Source organism: Cyprinus carpio, chromosome B5 (genome assembly GCF_018340385.1).
Source record: "Cyprinus carpio isolate SPL01 chromosome B5, ASM1834038v1, whole genome shotgun sequence".
Lineage (NCBI taxonomy): Eukaryota > Metazoa > Chordata > Actinopteri > Cypriniformes > Cyprinidae > Cyprinus > Cyprinus carpio.
The window spans coordinates 29,423,168-29,446,689 of record NC_056601.1 but is presented as its reverse complement, the minus strand read 5'-3'; the positions used below and the strand labels follow the sequence as shown (position 1 = coordinate 29,446,689).

The following is a 23,522-nucleotide window of genomic DNA, read 5'->3' as shown; positions in this document are numbered from 1 at the left end:
AGAAAACTGAAAAATAATTCTAAACTAGTGACTAAAAATAAAGATTTTCTTTAAGGGATGATATTTCCCCCCTTAAAATGATATGATTATTAGGGATATTTTTGGCAAACTGGCTAACTTTATTAAATGTACATTATGTGTCATATTCCATGTAAATTCATATATTTATTCAAGAAATTTGGGTTGTTTTATTTGAAGTTTATTGGGTTTTTATCAATAAAGGGATATTTTTTATAGAAGTTTTACACAACCTGTATCTGAAATCATTTAGATGCATTCACACAGAATGTTTAATGCAGCTCAGAGATGCCATGAATGTATTTACACTACAGTTACAATTGCATGAATATATTAGAAGATTAATGTGTTGTAGCAATATATATATATATATATATATATATATATATATATATATACACACACACACACACACACACACACACACATATAATGTATACAGAACTAAGATGATACTTTAAATATGAAACTATAACCGCCAGTAGGTAGCGACAAGTCACTGTCTTTTTGATTAAGTCATTGATTCAGTCATTCAGCCGATTCATGCATTCATCAGCGAAAGCTCTGACTTATATTAGACTTATTTATGTTATGCTTATATAGTAAGGCGTGCACCGATAGAAGGACAAGTTGTTTGAAAAGGTATTTGTATGAGGTGAAATTGTATGGATTGTAATTGGACAGAACCTAATTGATTACTAATTTACCTTCTTCTTCTTTTTTTTTTTTTTTTTTTTTTGGTGAAAACATCCTGTCTATAATTTTTTGGGTGGTTGATTCTTCTTGCAAAATGCCAACACAATGATATGACAGCATTAGCCAGCAAGTTTGCTTGTCAGGTCTGTCAGCAAGTCTGGTCTGGAGCCAATTTTACAATCCATTGTCAAATATGACAGTTTCACCACGCTACACATCATGACTAATAAGTAGACGTGGTGACAGCGTGCATTGAGTCAGGTGTTGTAATCTCATTCGTGGATCGATTTCGACAACGCTCTCACCGCCACACACTTCCACGGCTGTGCTAATTGGGCTAAGTGACGTTTGAAGTCATCTTCATTGATTTTGCTTGAATTAAACAGAAGATGTCTGTTTGCTCATTCAATAGAGGAGCTGCTCTCGGCTCTTCTCTAGGCATATATTCAACACTCATTATTCGGCAACTGCCTTTATAGCCATTATACTTGCTTTTTCACTCGTTTTTGCTGAGAGAAGATCATTTTATTGTTTGCTTTCAGCCAACAAATCAGAAATGTAAGGACTTCATGTTGACAATGATGCACCAAGTTTTCAGTTAACCAAAAAGTTTTTATTGCTAAACTAAATAAATAAATAAAATGTGTTAGTATTGTACAAGTATATGACTTTGTACATTAACATTGATTATTTGATTGGCTTTACATGTGTGCATCACAACAAAGTGTTTAAATAGATTAATATATTATATGCATGCATTATAGCTTAGACTTATAACTCAAAACTTTATTGCATAAATGTATGCAATGTATAACTACTTAAAGTTATTGTGAAATACAGTAGTATTACAGTTTTAAATAACTGTTTTCTATGTGAATATTTTGCTAAATGTAATATATTCCTGTGATCAAAGCTGCATTTTCAGCATCATTACTCCAGTCTTCAGTGTCACATTATCCTTTAGAAATAATTCTAATATGCTGATTTGCTGCTCAAGAAACATTTCTGATTATTATCAATGTTGAAAACAATTGTGCTGCTTCATAGTTTTGTGGAAATCGTGATACATTAATTTTTTTTCAGGATTTTTGATAAATAGAATGTTCAAAAGAACAGCATTTATTTGAAATAGAAACATTTACATTAAAACACTATAACATTATACATGTCTTTTCTGTCACTTGTGATCAATATTAATGCATCCCTGTTGAATAAAAGTATTAACCTCTTTAAATAAAAGTCTTACTGACCCCAGTTAATGCAACTGGGTGACAAACGGCTGAATATTAAAGCAAGCACAATTACTGAATCTAGGCTGTCCTTGGCCAGCTGAGTGTAAGAGAGTGTATGCTTTAAATGTAATTTATCAGCTGGTTATATTCTGAGTCTGTTGTCGATTTATGTGAGCCTCCTTGTGCTGAAAACTCTGCATAAGACTTGCATGCTAACTTCTCTCTTTGAGCCAATCTGCAATAAAGGAAGCGTGAATAATTCAGCGCCCCACAATGCTTTCTCTGGGAGAAGAGGCACTTCTTGCGGTTTATTGTAACAGTCAATTTCACCCCACTGCCTGAACTCAAATCGCACGCCATGGGCGAAAGCTCTGCTCCATTCCCGCTCCCAAAAGATGGATTCACAGAAAGGCTGTGTAGGTTTATGAATGAATCTTCTATTCCCACCAACTACTTCTCTGATATCAGAGCTGCATTTCATTGCAAACATGACAGTATGTGTATCCCATTTAGATTTTGTCTGTTGGTTTAAGAGAACGAACAAAAATGCAAACTAAACACCCAGCAAACATAAATGTACTTCTAACACCAGTGTATGGTTCGACATTTTTTTTTTTTTTTTTTTTTTTACATGTGTAACCAAATCATCACTGACACATGTTGGATATACAAGTATGTGCACATACAGTACACTTACAACATACTCACACATACATACTCACATACACAAACACACTCATACATACATATGCATACATTACACTCACTTGAAGCAACACTGTATAGCAAATCTCAGCTTTATTGTTTATATTGATGCAAAATGTAACTACATCATTGTCCAGTTCTAATCTGCTAAATGCTTCTAAAAGGCATGAAGATATTAAGATATTATAAACAGTAACATCATTTTCTTTAAAGCTGCTTTGAAACAATTTATATTCTGCAAAGTCCTATAGAAAACAACTGACTTTAAAAATGTGAAAATTAAAAAAAAAAAAAAGAGAGATATATTTTATTTACAAATATTATACAGTATGTGCATTGATTGTTATAGTCCTTATATGTGACCCTGGACCACAAAACCAGTCTTAAGTAGATGGGGTATATTTGTAGCAACAGCCAAAAATACATTTTGTGGGTCAAAATTATTGATTTTTCTGTTATGCCAAAAATCATTGGGGTATTAAGTAAAGATATTTTGTAAAATTCCTACTATGAATATATCAAAACTTCATTTATGTTTAGTAATGTGCTTTGCTAAGAACTTCATTCTGACAATTTTTTTTTTTTTTTTCACCCTCAGATTCCAGACTTTCAAATAGCTGTATCTTGGCCAAATATTGTCCTATCCTAATAAACCATACATCAGTGGAAAGCTTATGTATTCAATTTTGAAAAAAATTACCCTTATGAATGGTTTTGTGGTCCAGGGTCACATATATTTAAATATGGTCTGACCATTACATTAAAGGCAGCTTATCATGTTTCTGGTCTGTTAATGGCACTTCTACAGCACCTTCCTGATCTGCAAAGAGTAAATTGCATTTCTGAAGGAACACAATCTCAGGCATCATTAGTCCACTAAATGGAGTAATGAAAAGTATGCTGGATATGAGCAACTCAAAAGGTCTGTTCATGCATTAATAACTCTGTAACTACATAATGTTGTTAAAAAAAGAGGTTTTTTTGTAATATTATGTGTTTTTTGTGTAGAATATAACTTGGTTATTGACTTTAGGTTGTTTTGGGAATTCAATAGAGTTATAAAAAAAAAAAAAGATGCAGAAACTTTTTCCCCCACTCAGAAACTGATAATAAATTCCACAATTTATTACAAAGGGAATGACAATAACACATTGAATTAAACATTAAACATATAAACATGCATATATACATGTGCATCAAATTAAACTAAATTAAAATTATGAAATCAAAAACATGTTGATAATTTTTATTTCAGTTTTAATTATTTTAGTATGTCATGTTAAACTAAATTAAAATGAGAAATGTTGATTTGGCAACTAGCTGAGCAGAAATATATGTATATTATGTTCAGTTAACTTTTTTTTTTTTTTTTTTTTTTTTTTTTTTCAACATGGTTTTAGGTTTAGTTAACTATAATAATCCTGAGTAGCCTACATTTATTTTCTTGTTCCATGAGCCAGAAGACTGTGGGTAAAGTAAAAAGTTGTGTCTGTGTAGCTTTCATATTCGCTTAACCCTGGTTTAAAATTGTCAGTCATAAAAATACAGTTAATAACATTCATCTGATGAACATTGTTATATAACACTGCAGAAAGGTTGTGGAAGGGTTCTCTGAATGCTGTCGACCTTAAAAGGCTGTCCTGCGTAGATCGCATTTAATGCAGCTCACAAGCCGACAGACATTTTTCACCTCGCTGATCAAATATTTCTAAACAAAAAACATAAAGCAGAAATAGGTTACTCCCCAAGGTGATTGCTCAATATCCACCTTATGAGCATGCTAGCTTATATATTATTAACAGGTAATAAAAGATCCAAATAAATCCAGACACTGCGATATATTTATATAGAGCAGGGGACACTCAAATTGAGTCTGTGAACCTCAAGGTCGCTGCAATATTCCTCTGGACCGGCCCAAGGAGAAAACGCTCCAGCATGAACAGATGAATCTTCTGAAATGTCAAGTTGATCAATTAGGGAAGTAATAATTGTTTGAACGTGTTAATAAAGTCTTAATTTAATGCCGGTAAGTTCTTAAATCATCTCATAACCCATCATTTAGAGGCGTGACTGAATATGATTGTCACCGTTTTGTCAGATATAAACTGTCTGGATAATTCCAGTCATAATAGGGTGGAAAATTAGGAAGCCTGTGGGATTTTTAGTGCAAACATTTAGTGTCCCAATTCTTGAGAGTAGTTGCACAGCTGAAGACCCAGAGGCTCCAGTCATCACCTGTAAAAACTGAACATTATTTGGAAATGCTATTAGTCAGATTTATAAATGTTTGGGTGACACTTTATTATGAGTATAGACTAATATAGTTCTTACAAATCATTTTTTGCAAACTATTAGTTTAAAGTTAACTGTGGTTAATACATTAATAGACTTGTGAGTTCCATTCATTGTCACTTTAATTAACCAAATTATCATTGTTCAACTAATTAACCCTAAATAGCCCTCAGTTTAGATTAGGTCACAAAATGGAAAAATTAAATCATTAATTAATTAAAAATTAACTACTAAATATTAAATAATAGACTTTTCTGTAAGGGTTAGGTTTAGGGGGAAGAATATACAGTTTGTACAATATAAAAACCATTATGCCTTTGGAGAGTGTGTGTGTGTGTGTGTGTGTGTGTGTGTGTGTGTGTGTGTGTGTGTGTGTGTGTGTGTGTGTGTGTGTGTGTGTGTCCTTAATGTATTAGTAAACATTTTAAGGAACACTAAATATGAATGCAATTTGTTCAATAATTATTGGTTTAAATCACTTAATTCATGGCATTTTAATAATAATTAAATAATAATAATAATAATAATTGTGTTAATTACAGTGAAAATGAATGAAGAACTCACTATTTGTACAGTCTATTAATATATTAACTACAGTTTATAAACTATTAATTAACTATGAATTAATATTTTGTTAATTATTTGTGAATAATTTATTGGTGAGTACTTATTATGAAGTGTTACTAATGATGACACATGAAGGTAGCAAGGTTTTTTTTTTTTTTCTTTTTTTTTTTTACACATGCAAAAAAAAAAAGAAAAAAAAAGAAAGAAAGCTTACTACCGTCATGTGTACAGGCAGTGATAAATGCTTTTCTGGTTTTCTTGGGAAAAGATGACAGTGTTTGTATCATTACAGCTCTCCTGTGCATGTGTATGTGTGTGCATGTTCCTTCTTGTTCTTGACATGTAATTTTCATCAAGTAACACACCAGTAAACACAGGCGCTTTTGTGTGTGTGTTGTTTTGTTTTGTCAAGGCCTGTGGCGCCTTCTTGATTTGGTTTTCTGGATTGTGTTGCTTTAATGTGTTATTTTAATAGTATATGGGAAAAATCAGGTGGAGTTGTTCAGGTGGAGTTGTTGAATGTTTTGAGTGTTTTTTTGGAATTTTATATTTGAATATGCTGCAAATATTTAAATGGACCGTCAACCAACCTTGACTGCACTCAAACAGACACGTTTCTTGTATGTGCCGCAGGCTACAGGCACGTTCATTGTTAGAGCTCTTCTGACTGCTGTTTGACATGACTTTGTCATTTGATTCCCTTATGAAATACGTGACATATCTTTTGTTTAAAGCAGTGGTGTTCAATCCTGTAGGGTTGAAGCTAAACTCTACCAAAACATGGTTTAAAGTGAACATGAAAAAGAGTCTATTCTGTTTAATCATGATTCAGTGTTATCCACAGGATTTTGTGAGATTACAGAGGATGGGCCTTGGTCCCTCTATGGGTTCTGTCCACAGGATTTTGTGAGATTACAGTGGATGTGCATTGGTTTTTTTGTTGTTTATGTTGGGGAAGTATTTGTTTATTTTTGGAGTTTATTGTCAAACATTTTTGCGATATAATTTGTAATATAATGCCAAACAATTTGAACTGGGGTTGTGCAATTATTATTATTATTTTATTTTGTTTTTTTATAAATAAATAAATAAATGTGCATTAAATTGATTAGCCCATTTATCACATCTGTCCAGACCTGCCCATCATCTTACATTAATGCAGTTGCTGATGAACATGATGCATAATAAATGATAATAAATATATGATATATATTTAGCAATAATAATTTCATTTAAATTTCATATTTTAATATTCATATTCAAAAACCCTTTATTATCCATTTATAATCTTTGAATCAAAATAGTTCTTTATAAAAGGGAAATGAAACAATTTTTGGCTTGATACACAGGCTACTGTTTAATACTATTAATGTTAACTAGCAGTCAATCTGTCATTTAATCACTGCTTTAGGCTACTGTTTTGGTAAAGCATCCTATAGCTAATAGATAACTCATTTTATATAGCTCTTGCAAATTTTACATTATGTAAGGAAAATGGACTGCATGTGGCTATGTTGTCTCTACGTAATAGTATTGACACAGTGTTTGTGTTTAAAAACAATCCTTGTCTGTAAAAATCAATACTTTTTTCCATCACTCTTAAAAGGTTTCTCCCATAATGGATTCCAAGTATCAGTATGTGGTTTATGTGGATATGCTTTTGCCCTTCACCGTATGAGCACCTGTCATTCTCTCTCTCTCACCTTAGATGAGTTTAAGTCATTTCTGAAACGTCTGCCTGCGACACACTTTCTGCCGGTGAGCAGCGTGCACCTGCTTTGGGGCAGTGACTGGGACCTTCAGAACCGCTATCGGCTCTTGCAGAGTTCACTAGAGGCCCAGAGACTGAAGATCCAGCGCACAGCCCGGAAACTCTTCGGTCTAAGCATTCGCTGCCACCACAACCCCAACCACCAGATGCCCAGAGAGAGGTGAGAGCTGATGTTCCCTTACAGAATAATACAGCAGGAAACTAGTACTGTATTTCAAGAACAGCTCATAATAGAGCTCAGTGGGACACTCTTAAAAAAACAATGTTCCCAAAGGGGAAATTAAACATTTTTTTTTTTTTTTTTTTTTTTTTTTTTTTTTTTTTTTTTTTTTTTTTTTTTTTTTTTTTTGCAGTGAGCAGTTCTTAAAATAAGTTATTTTCTAAGTGTGAATCTGAAAGGTTCAATATTTTAAAGTTTATCAATTTCGCAACAACACCATTTTACATTATATAAAAGATGTGCGTATAGAAAGGGGTATCATACTTTGCAGGCTGAGGCTAAGCGTAACAGGGGAAGGGCAAGAAGCTCGTGGACTCGAAAGGTTCAATGGATGAACTTAAAGTTTCGTCAATGGACTGGGGGAGCTGTATTTATACCCATCTTAATTCCAATTAAAGAAGCTTTAGGCATTGTTAATGAAACTGAAACATCATTTAGCTGTTCACTGTCAGCACCTTTCTGGTTCTGAAAGTTTTTTTTTTTTTTTTTTCATTCATTCATTTTTTTTCTTTTTATGGTTTTTGGTTTTTTAATGTACTAAAACTACCAGCTCCTAGATGAATCACAACATTTTAACATTTGATTCCTAGCTAAAAAGTATTTGAGAAAACAAGAAAAGACAAGGCTACTTAATGTGTTTATGAGGGGAGAAACTATTCATCCCATGATTCCCTAAGAGGATTTACACTGTGATGTCATAGAAGATCCATTTTTGGTTCCCCAAGGAACCTTTCACTGGTAAATTTGCCTTTTATGACATGACAGCAGTTAGAGAGAGAGAGGTGGGTCTCGAACTCGGGATGCCCAAAAGCACAACTGTGCGCAAAGAGAGAGAGAGAGAGAGAACTAGGGATGTGCGCAAAGAGAGAGAGAGAGAGAGAGAGAGAAAAAAAACTTAAAACTAAAATAAAATAAAACTGATATATAGAAACAAAGGTTCAAAGGATTTTAAAGGTTCTTCATGGAACCCATAAATGCCAATAAAAAACTTTTATTTACTTATTTATTTAGAGTTAGATCTTATCAGAAACATGTAATTTATTAGGTTGTGACAAAATGTTAATTGCTTCAGTTTATTTAAAATCATACACAATACACAAACAAAAGGCTCTGCTAGTCTGTGAAAAGCTGGCATGTCCATGATGTCATTGATTTCTCTAATTGGTCAATGTTTTTTCATGACTGCACATAGTGTGATACTTCAATGAGAATTTGACTATTAAATACTTTTATTAAAATTAAGTTATACATTTTTTTTATAGTAAAATGTCATTGTTTAATTTCATTTCAAATGTCATTGTTTAGAGATCCCTGCTGGGAGAGAGAGAAAGAAAAAAATAAATAAAGAAAAACTCTGTACTGCTAGTTGTAGGCTCACACTTCTGTTTAATTATTTGAGTGCATGTTTTGCCCACAGTCTATCATTTCAGTATTATCAATTTTAGATATATCCATCCCTAAACAACACATAATAACAAAAGTAATTCCCATGTAAGTTAGTGGATTTTCGCCTGAATGAGATTCAGTGTAAATCAGATTTCATGCTGACAAATTGGGGTTTAAAAGATTTAACTGTACTAACACTATCGGATGAGAAAAAAAAAAAAAAGGAAAAAAAAAACACGAAAAAAAAAAAAAAGGAAAAAAAAAAAACACTAAATTGAGCTGGATAATGACACTACTGTCTTCTATAGAGCTGCTTTGTAGCTGAAACTGAATTTATTTAAAAACTGATCATTTTGACTTTGGCATTGTTATTGAACTGAACTGAATCATAATTTAGCTAAATAATGACACTATTATCTTCTGTATCTTCACTCTAAGAGAAGTAAAAAAAAATAAAAAAAATAAAAAAAAAATAAAATGTACAGCCCAATGTACCCTGTTCTTTACAGCTAGTTTGCTTATAATTATGAATTTTACAACAGCACTGCTATTTCCCTGTTAATGAGTGAGAAGTTGTCTTGAAACAATATGTATTGTTTAAAGTGCTATATAAACAAATGTGACTTGACTTTATAGTCAGAAGCCATGAGATGAGCCTTTCAAGGTTTATATGTGATTGCTAATGAAGCGTACTGTTGATAAATAAAAGAGCAATCTTTCTGACTGTAGTGAAATTAAAGAGTGCAGTGATCTATTTAAAAGTGTTAAAATCACCGCCTGAAACGTAGACAAATAAAATTATCTGTCCGCTAAAAAAACTTGACTTATCAAACAGAGAATAATATGCACACTCAGGAAATGCAAATAAATCAAACTCTAAAATAAACGACAAAAAACTGTTTATACGGTTAAGGAGTTGGAGAGCATCAACTGTCACTAATGTGGAAGTGGCTCACCCACGCTCCAGTGGCAGCTTTGACAAGGTCTGTGCTGAAGCGTTATCAAAGCCGAACAGAGCAGAGTCAGAGCTCTTTGGGGCTCACATCAAGGACGTTTGATGGCAATTTATCAAAGCCGAGCAGAGCAGAGAGGAGAGGGGAGGGAGGAGATACGAGAAAATACAGAACGCAATGGACTATTTTAATTCCAGGTAAGTACAGGAATGTTATCGGTTCAGCGTGCGGCAAATAGAAAAGTTGCCTAGGATTGTCGGGGCTAATTTGTTAAACACTGGACTTCAAAGTAGAGTGTTGTTTTGCTGGGGGAGAGAGTCTATTTCTGTTTATGTGCAACATACTAGATTCATACTTCAAAGTCAGAGCAGCTAGTTTAGCTAACTGATAACAGTGCACAAAATTAGCATCCCATTTGAATAAACTAAGCAGCAGGGGTAACGATTTGTCATGGTAAACAATATCTGGGGGAAAGCATAGAGTTTGAACACAGTCCACAGTCCCCATGGTTAAACACCTCATCTTCAGTTAATACTTCGGATAGAAACAAACGTGTGCAGTTCAACTGAACATACTTAATGCATTGATTACTAATTGTTCAATTCAGCTGTGGTAGTATCAAATATCAGTACTCATAAAGCAGATGTAATGTGTTATATATTTCTGGATTGTTTTATTATATATTATTATATATTATTATTATTTTATTTTTTTTTTTTTTTTTTAGTAATTTTTTTTGGTAATCAACCATTATTATTATTTCTGGATTCTAGTGTTAAATAGTTAACAAAAAATAGCTTTTTACAGCCCTATGATACCACTTAACTGAATATTTGCATTCATGTTTGTGATGTATATTGTGTGAAAATATCATACAAGTGGTTTATTTTGTTTAAAAATCTTATATGAGGTGGCAAAGAGGGCCTCTTACCCCACACATGGGGTAAATGGCTATGTATATTGTTTGGGAATATAATGGAAGTGGTTTATTTTTTTAATAAAAGTTAATACTTGTTCAAAACAATCACTTTAGCAAATGTTGTGCTTATTTTGATAAATGAGTGATTTTTTTTTCAATAAATATACTGTCATTAAAATATATAATATGCATTTTTTTTTTTTTTTCAATAAATATACTGTCATTAAAAAAAAAAAAAAAACTGAAAAAGGTATTATAAGATTTGAAAGCACTGTTTGAACCACCATAATAATTTAATATAGATTTTACTGTTTAGTAACAAACTAACTGTGCACATCTAGACTATGCAATATTTTATCTTCTATGGTGGACACCCAACTTAATATATGATATTTACCAACTGTGGACTAGCCATGTCTGTCAACAAATTCCACAATTTAACTGAATCTAGCCATGTCATGTCAACAAATGGAAAAGTCAGCCAGCTATTTTTAAAAAATGGCGCCTCTTGCCCCAAATTTGAGGGGTGATTTTTTCCCTTTAATTATTGTGCCTTCAGCCTCAACAGCAAAGGCGCTTTTTACCTGAGTTTTGTTTCTTTTTGTATATGCAATCATTTTAGAAATTATCATTTGCTATTTAGAATTTTGTTTAAAAAAATTTATTAAATAATTTTTTTAATAATATTTGCTTTTTATATAAATATAAAAGAATCAGCTTTGCACTGCTGCCTGTGATTGCCTCAAGGATCGCCAAATTTGCACATTTTGCATTTTTGAATGTGGTTGTTTCAGGAAGTTATAGAGTTTTTTTTTGAATGAGCTTTGCACTGCTGCCTGTGATTGCCTCAAGGATCGCCAAATTTTACCACATTGTGTGGGAGAATTTGTGAGCCCTGTTTTCACATGCAGATAGATAGATAGAGAGATAGATAGAAATTCCTGCAGCTAGATCAGATTGATATAAGATAGATAGATAGATAGATAGATGATCAGTTTCCTCCCAGCTCTTTCATCCAGTTTGGAGCAGTGTCCTGATCCAGGGAGCGCCTGTGTTGTATCAAATACCCTCCACTTCTTAATAAGATACTTCACTGTGCCTGTAGGCATTTATAAAGCCATAATTTTGTTTTTAGGTTTTGGTTTTATTTTAAGGTGAATGATGTGATTAGGTTTTAAGATTGTGTTCAAAATACAACATTCAATAGAGATCTTTTGACAGTGTAACTTGCCACCTAAAGTTATTCAAAAGTAATCAGTTGCACTTAATAAAGTGACATGTTTGAAAATGTCTTTCACTTACATGTAATAATTTTAACTGGGTAAATAAAGCTGGATAACAAAATTGATTATTTCCAAAGGGTGGTGATTCTTCCTGATACCCACTAGTTGATTGTTTGTTTGATTGATAGATAGATAGATAGTTTGATAGTTGATTGAGATTATTTTAAAGGGTGGTGATTCTTCCTGTACCCACTGTTTGTTTGTTTGTTTGTTTGTTTGTTTTTTTGTTCTGTCCAACTAATGTGAACTTTTCTAGCAGTGATCATTACAAACTTTCAGCTGCAAGTAAATTGTAACTTGTTAAGCATGTAAAAAGTTTGCATCTGTAACCGTAGGCTGAAAACTTGTTGGGAAGGTTGTTACTGTTATTGCTGCCAGCCATCGGTTTTCTGAAAGACACGTCATTATATTCAACACAACTATATGACAACCCAAGAAACATAAGCATTCAAAATATAAAACCTGTGACAAGTTCTGAAGATAGACAATATTGATGCACAACAGATATCAAGAATTAGAGGCATTTGATTTGATTTGTTTTTAATATTTTTAAGATATGAATTGAATTAATTTAACTATAATGTACAGTTCTTCCATCAAGTTCATTAACATAGCTTGCTGTATTGATAAAGAATTTATCTGATGTACTTTACTTATCTAGTCAGAGCTGAAAGTATTTGTATTATAAGCATCTGAGCTCAGATCAGCCTTAAATAACGGCATATATCAGCGATGTTGTTGTGCTAGCTGTGCTGTCACTCAGGATGTCCGTTCTGTCTCCGCTGACCTGCTCTTTGGCCCGAAGGCCCTGATGAAGAAAGATGGCTGCTCACTTGAGGAAGAGTTTCCTGCTGACACCGAGCGGCTTCCCGTTGCTCATTATTAGCAGCAAACTGCCTCCATCCACCCCATAGACTCCAGAGATAGAAGCTAACTAACTCCATTCTGCAGACACGCTGCTTCCAGTTTGATGGCACACCAATTATCTAGAGGAAGAAAACTTCATTTGGCTCCAAACTTTGGTTACTTGTGATTACTGCCAAGTTTTCCTTGGAAGCTCCTACTTAGGAGTTCGGAAGTCATAATTATGACACTTAATGTGCATTTTAGCGACCGGTTTATCTCTCTTTTTTGCTTCTTTTTTTGTCAGACGCAATTATTTTAGTGATGCTGCATAAAAATGAATAGCAGATGATTTGTTTTTTTTTTTTTTTGTATGTGGATATATTATTCTCATGCATCCTAAGTGATGCTGCATAAAAATGAATAGCAGATGATTTGTGCTTTGTTTTTTCATGTCAAGCTTTGTCACTTATTGGTTGGTTCAATGCTTTTTCATTGTTTTCAATGCTTTTTATTGTTTATCAGCAATACATTATAACTGACAGTAAACTGCTCACATTTTTGTAACACTTGCATTGACAAAACAGAAAAAGTGCTCAAATAAAATGCAGATTTTCTTACTGGTGGTCACGCTGACATGGTTTTAGAGCAGCATTTTTCTACTCTATGATAAGTAGATTACGGTAGATTTTTCTTTTTTTTGTGTATTTAGTGTGTATTTTATCCTCTTTTTATATATATTTATAGTGATATTTTGATTTTCGTTCTGTTCTTTTTTTGATGTAATTTAAGTAGATTATCTGTCTATAGACCCGGGCAGAGGCATGTGTGCTAGGGTATAGGCTCGTCTTTGCTCAATTATTGGCCTTTTGCAAATTGTGCAGTTTCTACTTTTAGGGAAGCGTCTCAAAGTCAGCTGCTGTTTATTCCTGGCTGAGAAAAAGCTGATGCAAGTTTTACATGAATATTTTGCTTTTATTGTTTCTTCTCCCTGAGTAGAGTCCATGATCAGGTAACCTTAAAAATGTCCTGTTGGCTAAAATTCCCAATAAGAGATCTATTAAGGCTGTTTCCACACTTCGTTCGATTGCTTGTTCGATATTCAGCCTCATCATGCTCCCATACGTCTCTTTCCATGAGGTCTGAAATCATCCTTGATGTCAGCATCAGCTGTTTACCACTGTAATAACTCTGAAGGGATGATGCCGGTTTCTCTCTGTTATTAAACTGTTTGTCCATTTCAATTTACTTCCAAATCTCCACACTCCTAGAACAGCACATGTCTTCAGGATGTGACACATGAGGCAAAAAACGTGAGCTGTGCTTCGAAGGCAATTTATTTCGAGACAAGCAGCTATGAGCAATACTTTAAAAAGTGTTATCGGGAGCATGAAACTGTGCAAATTATATGCCGTTACTCATGGCAGCTTGCTTTCAGTTGCAGTCTTACTGGAGTTCAAATGAACCAGGGCTTGACGTTTAATTTTAATTTTTATTTTTTCCCAAGCAGCACATGTGTTCTTAATTTCAAAAGTCTAGGAGCACATAAATAACTATAGAAACACACTATTTTGGTCACACTTAAGTTTAAGGTCCAATTCTCACCATTAACTATAACTTCTACCTTAGTAAATTCCTAATTTGCTGCTTATTAATAGTTAGTAAGTTAGTTGTTAAGTTTAGATATTGGGTAGGATTAGGGATGTAGAATATGGTCATGCAGAATATGTGCTTTGTCAGTACTAATAAACAGCCAATATGTTAATAATAGGCATGCAAATAAGCAACTAGTTTTATAGTCAGAATTGGTCACTATACTAAAGTGTTTCCATTACTTTTTTTTTTTCTTAATAAAGCGATATGAGGAAACATTTTTAAGAGAAAATTTTTTATTTTTGTTTTTAAAATTTATTTATTTAATAATTATGAAATGACATATACTTTAAACATTTAATCAAATGCCAGATACAGTTTATTAATAACCAAAATACCAATAGCAACGAGAGAGAAAGAGAGAGAGAGAGAGAGAGAGAGAGAGAGAGAGAGAGAGAGAGAGAGAGAGAGAGAGAGAGAGAGAAGAGTGTGTTCTCCATAATGTGGGACTTTTAATTACAAACACACCCAGAATTCTGTACCTACAGGACTTTAATTTTGAAATGTCTATGCTTTATTAATACTTCCAGCTGCTCAATCAAACAGATGAGGGAGATAAAATATGCACTGTTACAACCCTTTAAAACACAATACATAATAAACTCCATAAAGTAAACATAGTCATATTTCATCAATCTCTTGGCATTAATGTGTGGTATTCATTGATTGCCAACTGCTCTGAAACCGTGACCCTTGAAAACGTGCAACAGTGCCATGTTTTTACTTGAAACCTGCAGCACTCAAATATGTATTGCATTAAATCACAGACTTTTGAAGTTTAATAATCACAAGCCAAAAAGCAATTCCGTTTTTTTTTTTTTTTAAGACCTCAATTAAGACTTTTGTTATAAAATTGAGGATATTTGACTTTTTATGACCTTTGGGGGAAAATAAATAAATAAATCAATACTACTACTACTACTACTACTACCACTACTACATAAACAAATAAATAAACTGAATTATGGATCGCAGAGACCTACTTTTTATATTTTACACACATGTACTCCTAAATATATTTTACAGTTTGCACATGATACCTGACACTGTTAAGCCCTGTTAACACCAAACTGCAGACAAACCAGGGCTTGAGAAAAAAATAAATAAAAAAAAAATAAATAAAAAATATCAGTCAGAAAGCTCCAAGCAGAATCAATATTTTAACATTTCTGTTACTGCGTTCCTCTGTATTTTTACCATTCTATAAAAATGTCAATTTAAGGTGAAACTGATGCCTACCTCTCTCATTTGGCACAAATCCAAATGTTAACATATTCGCAATGTATCTGGATGCTAAAATATAATTAATTATAGGCTAGGCTTTGTCAAGCTTTTGCAAAATAAATAAAACTGTAAAATTAATAGAACTGTAAAGCTTTTGCAAAATAAAGAAAACTACAGCTGTCTCGTTTTCCTTTCCGATAACTTTGGAACACATCACAATGAACCGTAACTTACAATTTTTTTTTTTTTAGTTTTGTTAATCTGTCAATGATTTAAGTTAAATATATTTCATGTATATGCCTATATACTCCTTTTTTCTAAGCCTATAATTTTATTCTGTTTTCTCCATTCACAGAAGTGCTGCAGGTGCATGTGATCTGTTGAATCCATCTTACACTATCCTCAGATAAACTCTAATGCTGGTGCACTGACATTGCGACTTACCTATGATGAGTTCACAGCTGAGCGTGGATGGGCATTTCACTCGCTGGAAGCATCAGCTCACAATTGCTTAGGCCGTAACCTACTACTGGAATTCGCGATTGGTTGACAGCAAATATTAAATGGAACGATAAAATAACATTATTGGCTGGTTAATGACCTTTAAAATTTTCGATTCTGTTCAGAACTATAAAATTTTATTTTGTTTCTGTTTCTGGTTCTGTTCCTGTCAAAATTTAGTTTGTTTCCGGTTTTCGTTCCTTGAACCTGTTCAGGACCCTAAGACAAACTGCATTTATACAAATCAAATGAACTGAACTTTGATGCCAAACAAAGACATCAAAGGGCTCTTGTGTGAAACATAAGTATGAATCCCATGAGGAGCGGATCTAGAAAATAATTTTTAGGGTGGAGAAGGGATGGCATGGGATCTATGAGTGGTGGCTACACCAAAGCAAGCACCCGTGTATAATTTTTGGGGATTTATGGCCTGACATACACAACTGTGTTCACAAATAGCCTATTGCATTACCACGAAGTAATCAGCTACATTGTTTAAAATGAAAAATAAATGACAACATTTCCAAATCCATCATGGCACCAAGTCAATACATGATCTTAAAAAAAAAAAAAAAAAAAAAAAAAAAAGGATACAAGTGGTTCTATTAATATTACAGTACATACTGTGGGCTACTTGGATGATATAATTTAAGTTTAAGAGCAACACAAACTTTTGATTTTCCTAACATTAGAAAGGAATACAATAATATCAAAGCACTGAAACTGGATCAGTTTTGAAAACAATGTTTGATTTTCTGTTGTGAACAGAGGTGGGAAAACTGGGAATGTCTGTAATCACCCAGAACACACCATCAACCATATACTCTAGCAACTGCATAGCAAGAGCCTAGCATCCACCCAGAATATCCTAGCAACACTTTAGCATAGACCTAGAACATCTAACCTAAAACATAAAACTATTTATGTTTTTTTAAACAAGACTTTTATTTTATTCTGTGATAATTCTGGGGTGGCAGGTGGGGTGACCCCGTGCCACCCCGGTAGATCCGCCCCTGAATCTCATACTGTATTTATGTAGATGTAAACAGCCTTTAATGCCGAGTCTGATAAATTGCTCTGACCAGAGCAAAAGCACAGCAGCTGCTGCAGTGACAGATAGATCCACGCCTCAGGGATTTCTCTGCCATTTGACTACTGGATGCATCACAAAAGTCAGTGTGATATTTAATCAAATCAAATGATGCAATTAAACGAATAAGCACACCATGCTGGTCATTTCAGTTTATGCAAAACCCCAACATTACAGTACTGGCTGCTTTTAATTAATGGATGTTTGTTGTTTGCTCTGAGCTCTACCTGATAAACCGTGGCTCTGATGATGGGCATTCAGATGATAGAGAAAGACCCTTATTTACACCCACACAATAGCCACTTATGTGCTTTTAACATTTGTGTATGTACATATACAATTTGTATAAACTGAAATATTGTACGTCAGGCTGTGAAGGAGGGCTTGTGCAGCTTATTTTTACCTAACTGGTATTATGTGTTTTTCTTTTTTTTTTTTTTTTTTTTTTGTCATCTTAGCAGCTGTGATTATGAGAATGTTATATATGTTTTCTGTGTAAAACCACTGCAATACTATACTTTTTTTTTTTTCAAATAATATCTAATAATAATAATAATAATAATAAAACAGTAATAATAATAATTATAATAATAATAACAATAATAATTTATTTTTTTAATACGTCTTTTTTTCATTAAAGTTCATTAAAATTTGTTATTTTAGTGCATTGAGATTACGTCAATAGGATCAAATGTGGCAATTAACTGAAATAAAATAATACTTTTTTATGTATATATTGATATTTTAAATGTTTGTCATTTATTAAAGTGTATAATCATTTAGTATAATATATGTGCATATTCATTTATGTGTTTTATGTCTTTTAGGGATTAAGAGACTTAATTGTCTCTTTATTGTCTTATAGGCATATTGTATTTGTTTTTGTAGGCTATGTCTTTATAATTTTGTATCAATTTTAATTTCAGTTTTAGGTTTATTTAGTTTAGTACATCAAGTAAAATTTTTTGGCAACTCAATGAAATAAAATAATTTAAGGTTTTGTAAAATATTTTATTTTACATGTTTAGCATATGTATTATTTCTGGTCTTTAATTATTATAACTTTTTATGGCTTTAGTTTAGGTTTATTATAATAACCCTGCATGTTACAGAGACGCTTCCAAGTTCTCTGTCTGACTAACATGTTCAGAGCACGCCAATGGAGTCTAGTGCCGACACGGAGACAGCTAACACATACTGTGTTTTGGTGATATCTGACAGGTTGCAGTATCACTTGCAGCAAAGAAATGAACCCTACATACAGGCCTCCTCCTCACACTGTATGGCTTACATCTACAGTCTGTTCTCTCTCCTCTCCTCCATTATCCATTAGCAGATATTGCTTTCATCTACATTATGTACTCTCTGTTCAGTTCTGTTGTTGTTTTTCATACAGTTTTTGTAGATGTAGTGCTCTGATGCAAACTCAAGTTAGCCACTTGTTTCAGCAAAACAAATAATTGTGCAAAATAAAACCAGCAAACCACTCTGAAATCCATATTGGGGAAAGCAGTTAGAGAATATAACACATGGGAGTCAGACTGCATAAAGCTTGCATATTGCGAATTAATATGAAAAATACAATATTAAATGTCACAAATGAGTCAGCTGCGTGTGGCTTCAAATTGAATGAGACTAATCTTAAGCTTTTATTGGTCAAGTAATCAGGAGTGAACTGAAAATCAAATAACATTTATTTTGGTAGTATTGTTTTATTTATTTATATTGATTGAATTGTGTGTTTATTTATTGAGAGATGCTTATAAGTTTACAGTTTCAATTCACCATTGATAGTTCATAAAAATTGCATATAGTTCACAATAAGTGACTAAAGAAGGCTTTCAATTTCCATTGCGCATCACGCTTCAGAGATGTTTGTATTTCAAATAGGAAAACTTTGATATGATTAGTTAGGTTGTGATGAATCACACTTAAACTGGGTCGCACAGGTTTTGTGGTTTGTTAGGTAAATTTTTATATTTTTTGTTATTTTTTTTTTTATTATTATTATTATTATTAAAATTGTTGTTGTTGTTGATGTTGTTGTTGTTTTAATTATTATTATTATTATTATTATTATTATTATTATTATTATTAAAATATTGATTACATAAAACAAAATATTATATTATCATCTTATTATTTTCATCAGTTACTGTCATATTAGTTGGCTTAATGTCTTTATGTATTTAGAAAGAGGTTTAGTAAATGTTCCCTTTATTCGTTCTAATGCTTAATTATGCCTGTTAAATTCATTGCTAAAGCATTTGTTACTTTCACTGTTCATTTTATAATTTTGTTTTCATTTTATCACATTGTTGCCACTATAGAAATAGAAGACAATTTGAGCTGAGCTGAATAATGCCAATTTTGCCACAATGACACAAGTTGTTTTCAGCCAAAGGTGTGAATTTAACTTATATTTTTTATTATTTAGATTTTTTTTAAAAATGTGATATCCCAAAATTCAAATAAAAAATATGAATTGAAACTGAAACGAACTTGTTTCATAATTGATTAACTTTTTAGCATGAACTTCACTGAGCTGAATAATTTGATTAGTAAATGTGATATTTTTTGATTCATTTTAAATTTTTGATTAGTTTTAATTTCTTTTTTATTATTGATTTATTGTTTAGTTTTTGATTCATTTTATTGTTTTTGTGGTGTTGATTTGTTATTATTTGTTTTTATAATTTGTTTTAATTCTTGCCCAATAAATGTTGTTTGAATTATTTTTTGTTCATTCATAAAAAACAAAAAAAAACATTCACTTTTAAGCAAATAATATACATATCTATATAGTTATTTTTTTTGTGTTTAGTGATAAAGGGTAAATGTTAGTGTTTTTATGTTCACACACCGGCCAAACAAATGCTTGAATTGATTTCTTAAATATCTATATTCATCAAAATGTTTGCAATGTGTCTTTTGTTGTTTTCGTTTGATTGAATTGAGTGGTATCTGTAGCATTGCCTTTTTGTTTCTAAGAACGTCTTATGGGATAACTGGGGTATTGCATTTTGGAATATCCCACATCTGACTCTGTTACACTGGGTTCATTAGCATGTCATCATAACCTTTAACACTCTGTCTCCCTGAAATCAAAATTCAGGCTTTCAGTTCTCTCCTATTGAAGCAGAGAAGCTCCAAAGGCTTTCAAAATGACAAGGCAAAATGCCTGCGTGGAGAGAAAAGATGAGGTGTGCATTGGGAAAATTTGACAGAATACATTATACATTTTAGTGATTAGACTGTAACAAACGTCAGGAGGCTGAGGCGCTAGCTTTGTGCCTTTGGACTTAATGCTGCATTATTAATGGATCCTTCTACCCACCTGCCTTGACTGCATTGTTATCTGTCTGCTTTCAGATCAGTGCTACAGTGGCTGAACCGCGTGCAGTCATTCCTCTACTGCAACGAGAATGGCTTCTGGGGAACCTTCCTGGAGAGCCAGCGCACGTGCGTGTGCCACACGGGGGCCACCCTTTGCCAGCGGCCCATCCCTTGCGTGATCGGCGGCAACAACAGTTGTGCTATGTGCAGCCTTGCCAACATCTCGCAATGTGGCTCCTGCAACAAGGGCTACAAGCTGTACCGCGGACGCTGCGAGCCACAGAACGTGGACTCAGAGCGCAGCGAGCAGTTCATCAGCTTCGAGACGGACCTGGACTTCCAGGACCTGGAGCTCAAGTACCTGCTGCAGAAGATGGACTCACGGCTGCACATCCACACGACCTTCATCAGCAACGAGGTGCGCCTGGAGACCTTCTTCGACCCGCGGTGGCGCAAGCGGATGTCGCTGACGCTCAAGAGCAACAAGAACCGCATGGACTACCTACACATGATCGTAGGCCTGTCCATGAAGATCTGCCAAATGCGCAACAGCAGTGTGGACCCCATGTTCTTCGTTTATGTCAACCCGTTCAGCGGAAGCCACTCGGAGGGTTGGAGCATGCCGTTCGGTGAGCATGGATACCCGCGCTGGGAGAAGGTGCGACTGCAGAACTCGCAGTGCTTTAACTGGACCCTGCTGTTGGGAAACCGCTGGAAGACCTTCTTTGAGACGGTGCACATCTACCTGCGAAGCCGTGCTAAGGTGCCCACTGTCCTGCGGAACGACACGGGCCAGGGCCCGGTGGACTTATCTGACCCCAACAAGCGGCAGATCTACATCAAGATCTCCGACATACAAGTGTTCGGCTACAGCCTGCGATTCAACGCTGACCTGCTGAGGAGTGCCGTGCAGCAGGTCAATCAGTCGTACACACAGGGGACCCAGTTCTACTCGTCCTCGTCCATCATGCTCCTACTGCTGGACATACGGGAGAGAATTAACCGTCTGGCCCCTCCGGTGGCCCCTGGGAAGCCCCAGCTGGACCTGTTCTCCTGTATGCTGAAACATCGGCTCAAGCTCAACAACAGCGAGATGATACGCGTGAATCATGCCCTGGACATGTACAATACAGAAATCTTGAAACAATCAGACCATCTGACTACCAAACTTTGCTGAAAGCATGATTAGAAAGAAAATCGTTGTATTGAGGACAAAAAAAAAAAAAAAAAAAAAGAGACAGAGGTAATCCTTTTTATTTTATTTCTCCGTTTGTTTTGGAACCTTTTGGTTTGCTTTTTTGATGTATTATTAACAACTTTGTAAGTGTAATTGTTAAATGGAAACTAAAAATACAGAGATAAATCATTTTAGTTCACTAAAAAAAAAAAAAAATACTGTATCATATTTGTCTAAGCATGTCTGTCATTTCCTAAAAAAGAAGAATACTAGAAAAGATCACTATTACTATTAAATTCAACATCCAGTGACACAGAGGCCTTGATTTTACTTTGAGGGAACAAAGGTACATCTTAAACTGCCATTCTTTACTGGTTAACACGTTTTTAGAGATGTTTAATGACAACTATGTAAGGGCAGAACCAAAATATAGTAATTAATTTGAGGCATTCTCATGTTGTTATCATGCATCTTTTAGATGAGGTTTATACAGCGTGAGCATTCATTGACTGTTCTGTATCTTGTCCTTTCATACAACACCCTGTAAGAGAGCTTGGCAGTGAGTTCAGTACGGACGTCCACTGTTTCTTGCTGGATGTCCAGTTTTCTTGATTGCCGTTTATTGTCGCTCGGCAGGTGAACTGAATCTTGTGTGGGCTCCCTCTGTTGTATTTTCAGATTTGCGCTCTTGTTCTTCAGCAAGGTCGAGTCGCTTGGTGCCTGAGTGCAGTATCTATGGTTGAACATAATCAATTCATGCTGTTCCGTACTGCTTCGCATAATGTACGCTGATGTGTCAAGCTTTTTTGCAGCACCATGAACACAATTTGATCATTTCTCATTTCTTTAATGGTCAGCATAAAGCCATACATTTCTCAGAGAGATGAAACAAAAAAAAAAAAAAGAAGAAGCTGGGCACATTTTGTGAGAAATGTCCTATAAATTGCTTTTGTATTTTTGTTTTTCAGTCTTTTTCTAATGAAATATAGCACAGTGAAAAAAAAAGAGAAAATAATATATATGTACTGCAGGATTATGGCATGACATTGTAAAGCCATTGCATTTTCATTAACAAGAGTGAATCCACAAGAACAGTATATTAAAGCTTAAAAATATCTATGATGGTTTTAATCTCAAAATCTGCTTGTATACCAAATGTAGACTTTACTTTTTATAAGATTTGATTTGGGTTTTATATTCCTTGATGCAATTCAGGTTGAACTTTTTGACATGTCGACTGATTCATCTCTCTACTCTAAAATCCTGGTTGAATTTTGGGTGATGTTTTTTGATTTTTTTTTTTTTTTTTTTTTTTTTTGTAGTTGTAGTCGTATTATTTTTGTGCAAAAGAACCTTCACTGAAGTTATTTCTAGAATAGGGAGAATGCCATTATTATAAGGATTAATTATTATTATTTGCCATTATTATTCAATCTTATTAAGTGCCTGTTATCTATCCCTTTAATGCTTTTCCTTCAGGTTTTTTTTTTTTTTTTTTTTTTTTTTTTTTTTGTTTTTTTTACTATCTGTATCTAAACACATGCCACTTGACTCGTGGGAACTGGGCCAAAAGCTTTCTTGCTGTACTCTGCATGAACTGAAAATAACCTTTCGAGAGTGAGAGGAGACTTAACTTGGTTAATGAATTAGAGTTAA

At 33.8% G+C, this 23,522-nt stretch overlaps 1 protein-coding gene across 1 annotated transcript in view; it reads left to right on the top strand.

The window, feature by feature from the left end:
• Nucleotides 1–22,685, top strand: part of brinp1 (bone morphogenetic protein/retinoic acid inducible neural-specific 1) — a 161,346-nt gene extending 138,661 nt beyond the window's left edge. Inside the window, exons 7-8 of the mRNA XM_042723074.1 lie at nucleotides 7,219–7,441; nucleotides 20,726–22,685. Of these exons, the coding sequence (XP_042579008.1) occupies nucleotides 7,219–7,441; nucleotides 20,726–21,866 (1,364 nt within the window). The 3' untranslated portion in view covers nucleotides 21,867–22,685. The remainder of the gene's footprint in view (nucleotides 1–7,218; nucleotides 7,442–20,725) is intronic.
• Nucleotides 22,686–23,522: the final 837 nt, after the last annotated feature.